The sequence below is a fragment of the Fukomys damarensis genome, unplaced genomic scaffold (assembly GCF_012274545.1).
Source record: "Fukomys damarensis isolate Sample0158 unplaced genomic scaffold, DMR_v1.0_HiC HiC_scaffold_38, whole genome shotgun sequence".
Taxonomy (NCBI): Eukaryota; Metazoa; Chordata; class Mammalia; order Rodentia; family Bathyergidae; genus Fukomys; species Fukomys damarensis.
The window spans coordinates 29,743,385-29,749,384 of record NW_022900950.1 but is presented as its reverse complement, the minus strand read 5'-3'; the positions used below and the strand labels follow the sequence as shown (position 1 = coordinate 29,749,384).

Here is a 6,000-nt window from a genome sequence, read left to right as displayed (position 1 = left end):
TTAATTTAAACATTTGCATGAAGAATGTAATGAGTTTGACAGGCAACACCATGTTTTGACTTTACCTGATAAACTCATTTCTTTGCCAAGTTGTTATTTTAGGCTGTGCTTAGCCAGCTTCCCTGTGCAAAATTTTTTTTTAATGGATCCCAGGCTACATTTCAAATGGTGAAGCTAAATCATTCCTTGAATTGGTTTGTGACAATGACCCTGGGCAGTAATCCAAACCCTGACTGAACTGTGCAGTCCTTTCACAGGTTCAAAACTAAAGACTACCTTATCTTACAGCAGAGTTTTGCAAACATTATATTCTACTTATGTTTTAAGACATATAGCCTTAGGAACAGGAATATCTGACTGAAAATTCTCTTACTTATGGTTAAAAAAAATGGGGAGATCATTGTTATAACAAACAGATTATAGGTCAAAATTTTCTTTTTAAAAATATTCAAACGTGAATCCTGTAATCCATATGGCCATATACATTTTCAAACATTAGCTACATAGAATCAATTTTCTTTTCATCATTCACTGCTTCTTGATAAGTTATTGCTGGTTTTCACTGCCAGCTCCCTATAGCAATCCTGAAGTCTTGTCCAGAAAGAGAAAATGTCAACAGAGTTCTCCGCCAAGCTCTGCTGTTCTAGTTCACTTTTTAAAGTATTTCTTGACAAATGTTAAAGAAATGCCACTTACTTTCTCCAAAACATAGATTTTGTGTGGTACGCTGATTCAAGTAAGTCATGTTTTTGTTTTTGTGTGTGTACATGTGCATTGGGAGATGAGAGAAAATAATGCTGGTCAAAAAATCTGGAATATTCTGCCTTGAGACAGGACAAACACATCAGCTACACTCCCCAAATTACTACAAAACCCACTCTGAGCAGCGATTCGTGTTTATTCATACTTCTGGGCCAAAACTTGGTAGCTTCTCCTGGTCCCTCTTTCTCCCTCCACAACGTGTTTTCTACAGCCATCAATGGGAATGGGTGTTAGTGTGGCAGGACCCAGAACCAAACTCAGAGAATGACCTGTCTTGCTGTTTGCAGTCAGCCTCAAACAAGAGCCAGCTGTCTGCATACAGCTTAAAGGTTTGCCTGGGTGGGTTCTTCTAACTCAGTCCAGCCCACCGGCAGGCACTGAAGTGCTGACTGAGTCTGACCTTCTGTCCTGGCAGTCACTTACTGTGTGTGGGTGTGATAAGTCCCACGCGACATTTCCACTGAGCTGACAGCCAGATACGCAACCCAGTCCAGTCCACTCTGCTCCCTGGGAAGGGGCTGTGTGTGACACCCTGACCTCAATTTAAAGATAGGACAAATGACATAGCCCCTCGCTGGCCCAGGTTAAATATTATATATCACACGTCATGAGAGCTGCCTTGCCTAGAAACCCAATTTAGTCATTTGTCTATAAAAAAGCTTAATCACATGAGAGAATAAATAGAAAGGCATCCCTTCTAGAAATGTTTTCTTTTGTGTACATACCTCATCATCGTGACGATTGTTTAGTCTACTTCTCAAAGAAAAGGAAAATGTACTTCAATCCCAGAAAATGCACACTGTACTTTAATATAAAATATAAAATAAAAAGCAAAAAAAAAAAATCTCTAAACACAAACACATTTCCTCCACAAATCTGATTTGAAAGTCAAGTTCAAGAAAGGGCTAAGTGCTTGACAAAGAATTGAGTTTTCATTCGGTCTTTCCAAATCAGCTTTGTTCCCAGATGAAAGAAACCAAATTGTCAAGATGCCTAGTGCACTTTCAATTCTAATTTTCCTTTCTCTTCTTTAGTTTGACCATTACCTTTCTGCACGTGCAATAAATAATCACACCTTGGTTTGTTGTGTTAATCTCCTGTCCTCATCCCTGTGTGGGAGTCTTTAGGGATTCAAATGGCTGGGTGCTCTAGAATTTAAACATGTTTTGTTTGCCTTGGAGAGGAAGGGAAGAAAACTTTCTGAGCCCCATAACTGCTCTATTTTGTGGCTCTCCAGTCCTCCCTGTATCCTATCCTGGTCACCTCACAAGTGGGAATTAGTTTTCTTATGTGAGTGCAAATCATATTCTATGTTATTGCAAAATCCAGGAAGTTGTGGATGTTCCAAAAATAAAGGGTTAAGAAGCAGAGTGCACTATTGTTTTATTTACCAAGTTAGCACACCATTCTTCAAGGAATTGTGCCATTTTAACCAGTAAAAGTTGCCCAGATGAATTTAAATCATCAAAAAATCTGGTTGGGTTACCAAAAAGGAGGGGATCTGCCTCTAAGGTTCAGGTATTGAGGGCTCCAGGTGCTCCCATGCCTGCCTGTGAGCTCCGTTCCAGCTCTGAATGGGGGATGGCAGGGGGAAGTCAGTGACTTGTACTTCCCTTCCCGGTCTCAGAACCCAGGACAGGCCTGTGATAAAGCTGACTGCATAAGGAAAGGAAAGGAAAGAAGTACTAAAAATGGACATTTCCTTGAGATACCTGGAATTCTTTTCACTAAAAGTGTGTGGCAAGGTCTTGTCCGTAGGTGGCTGATCATGGCAATTGTCTGGGCCTCTGTGTGAGAGTTTCTACTGAAGAGATTTGGCAGGAATGTTCTTTGTATCTGCCTCCAATCCTGAGCACACTGCATTGCCTCTGAGGACCTCTGTGGTCAGCTTCCTCAGTCTCACGACCCTCTGCTGTCCCTCTGGGTTTGCTCCTCCTGATTCTAGAGCTACAGAGTGACAGGTATCTCCTTTCACTTGCAAGCATGTTATAAATTCGTTTCTCAGCAGTAAAATTCCAGAATGTGCTCTGAACCCCCTAAGAAACAAGCATGGATTCTGAGGTGGCTGCTAAGACCCAATGATCAGGGTTGTGAGATGTGTACTCACAGCCAAAGCAGAGCAGAGCAGAAGGGTCCCGCCACCACCCTGGCCCTCGGATCCCTTGTCAGAAAGGGGTAAATGTCTAGGATATATGTAAAATAGCAGTGTTTCTCCTCTTTAGTTACAGAATTAAATGAGTGGTGGAAGAAGGGATTTCTGGCATCCATATCTGAATCTGCAGTGGAACAAGGGAAAGTGCAGTTTAGGGTGGGCTTCACGCCAGCTGCGTGCACCAAGCCCCGTGGCGGAGGTCTGAGGACAAGGAACACCCAGACAACAGTGGAAGGACCAGCCAGCCAGCTGGCACCTACAAAGGTGCAGGAGAATGCATGGGGCACCAGCTGAGTGATCTTCCTGGGAATGTGGCTCAGAGGTCCAAAGAAATGTTCTCGAGTTTACCCCCAGCAAACCAGAGAATTTTGTGATTTCACTGCAATCAAGAGGTTTATGCCGCTTCATACAAGCCAGGAATGAACGCAAGGGAGTAAACAACGTGCCTAACGTGAGGTTTTCTTGCTGCTCCTTGGAACTAATCTGTGAGTTAACAAACAGGAAATAAGTGTGCCCCAATCCAATTACACAGGATGGATCTTTCATGCAACATAAAACTCCTTTCTCTTTCTCCCAGAACAACTAGTAATGATGTTTAAATATTGGTGAAACATAGTGTTTTTAATTTCACACCTCGAAGAGCACAGTTGAATGCTTTATAACAACGTAAACAAAAGTTTAGGCCAAGCGCTTCAGACAAATAGGGAGGGAAAAATGGCTTTCCCTGTGGTCTGTGCTCCAGGCTTGCAAAGGAATATGTAACTAACAAACTGGTTGGCTAAGGCCACAGAAATGTGTTTTCAGGTTGTTTTGGCTGTGGACACCAGTCTCTTCTGACAAAGAAGTGCTAACACTGGATGAAACAAACAGCATCTCTTCCCTTGGAGCAGTTGGGAAAAGTTGCATCTTATTTCTTCTTTGACTTATTTTTGGTGGTGTCATAAGCTCGAACTATTTCTTCCTGAGTAACAGCTCCATGTTCTTCTTGGGAAAAGGCATACCCATCTGAAAGAGACACACAGAAGGAGGTCAGTGATAAGGTGATTTGTGAAGTATTCCAAGTTTTTTTTGTTTTTGTTTTTGTTTTTTGGTACTGGAGATCTATCTCAGGATCTTGTGCTTGTGAGGCAGGTGGCAGCATCACTGAGCTAAATCCCCAGCCCAAGTACCCTAGGTTTAAGGTAAGGCACTTTGGGGGCAGATCACAGCTGAGTTGCCTGAGATGAAGACAGCTGTAACCATGCAGGCGTCCCTGGGCAAGTGGGGTGTGGTGGCGAGGTGCTACAGGGAAAGTCTGGTCTGATTTCTGCTGCCATAACAAAATACTATAGACTGAGTAGATTATGAACAATGAAATTTATTTGGCTTATGGTTCTGGGAAGTCCAGGACTGAGGGGCTCCATCTATGAAGGCCTTGCAGATAGCTCAGGTGGACCACCCTGGGGGCAAGGACTGTGGAGTAGCCAGGGGTTGACTGAGGACACAGGGGCTGAGCAGCAGGAAGGAGGGCTGGGAACTGGAGGCTGTAAGCAGGGACTGTCTCTCAGTGAAGGCAGAACTAGCCAAATGGGGGCTGAGCAGTCAGAGAAGAGTCTTCTCCAGGGGACTTCTGTTGACCTGCTTACCCGGACTTCCAACAAAACACAATCTACAAGCCAAGAGGTACGGCCATGTGGCAGCTATAGGGCAGCAGCTTCCAGACCTCACATAGACAAGCACAAGAATGAGTCTGGAGCTGGAGCCGGCCTTGAGAGGGAGGTTCTGTTTCTTCTGGCCCCAGGCTCAAAGCCAGGCAGTACACTTGAACTTCCTTAGGGAGCTCTCCATGCAGGTGGCTGTGCTTTGATTCTCATAGACGCTCAGTCTTCTCAGGATCTGCTTCTGAGCCCTGAAGATCCAGTATTGACTCTCATCTCTGTTCCTCTGAGAGCTTTCGGATTTTTGCCATACTGCTTGATCAGAGCTCACCAGAGATGAGAAACTGTTGCTGCCGACTGGGAGGAGTAGCTCCAGCTTCCTGCCTTCCTCCACACACCTCCCATCCCAAGCCCCACACAAGGTGCTCTTTGTGCCACATTCTCACTGCAGTCCAAGAGGACCTGCCTCTCCCTGGGATATTTCAAAGCAAAAGCTAGCAAACAACACCGTGTCCTCTCGTAACAAGGCAGTCTACTGTGGTTAACTTGGACAATTTTCATTCTTTGGTCTTTTAAAAGGGAACAGTTTAGTAAATGGCTGATGTGTCCCTGATGGGACCACAGGACAGCTGTCCCTGGATGGGAAGTGTGTGGGAATGATGGTCCTGCCTCCCACCACAGCTACAGCTGCTGCACAAGGTGAGGTTCCTCAGTCTGACTGGAGTTGGTCTGATCAAGCACTGGTCTCTCCAGGTTGCTCTAAGTGTTCTTTATAAACACTTCTGAGACAGGTAGGGACTAGTGGATTTTCTACCCTGAGGTGGCTTTCTCCACTCACTCTCCTTTACACTTGGATCCTGAAGAACTGAGGCAACAAAGGAAGCTTTAAGTCTCATCTTGGTCACTACTTGGCTTGTAACCCTGACATCTTCAAGTTTCCTGGGTTTTGGTTTTAGTTTTTACTCTATATCAATGGAAGAGGCCTCAACATCCAAGCTAGGGAAGAGCCCATCTCAACAGTGAAGCCCTTAGAACAATTGCTACCAATGTTCTTTTGGTCATTTTTTGTGGGGAGAGGGTTGGATAGAGAATGAAGGGGACTTGCTAAAACATTAAAAATAATCATTTGGGGGGTTTCCTTTTGGAAACGATATTGTAGCTTTTAGGATTGTCTCCTCCCTGTTCAGATAGAGGGAATAAAACTTTGTTGGGTTTATCCTCTTCTCTATCCATAACATGTCTATGCTCATTGGGCACCCAATTCCAGTTTTTGTTTTTTTCTCAGCTTGTGGCTGTGTGAATTCCTAAAATGGTGCAAGTGGTCTCTGCCAGGAGGGCCCTGTTATGGGCTGGTGGGGCTGACTCAGCCACACTGGGGCAGGAAGGATTTCTAGGCTTCCTTTCAGAGAGGCAGGCACATAGAAGAGCCTCATCCCGCTGCAGAGCCTG

The 6,000-nt window shown here is 44.5% G+C and overlaps 1 protein-coding gene across 4 annotated transcripts in view; it reads right to left on the bottom strand.

The window, feature by feature from the left end:
- LOC104862098 (phospholipid-transporting ATPase IB) overlaps nucleotides 1–6,000 on the bottom strand; it is a 642,570-nt gene continuing 636,570 nt past the window's right edge. For all 4 annotated transcript variants that reach the window (XM_010623803.3, XM_010623807.3, XM_010623808.2 and 1 more), the window contains exon 37: nucleotides 1–3,919. In XM_010623803.3, coding sequence (XP_010622105.1) covers nucleotides 3,822–3,919 — 98 coding nt within the window. In that variant the 3' untranslated portion in view covers nucleotides 1–3,821. The remainder of the gene's footprint in view (nucleotides 3,920–6,000) is intronic.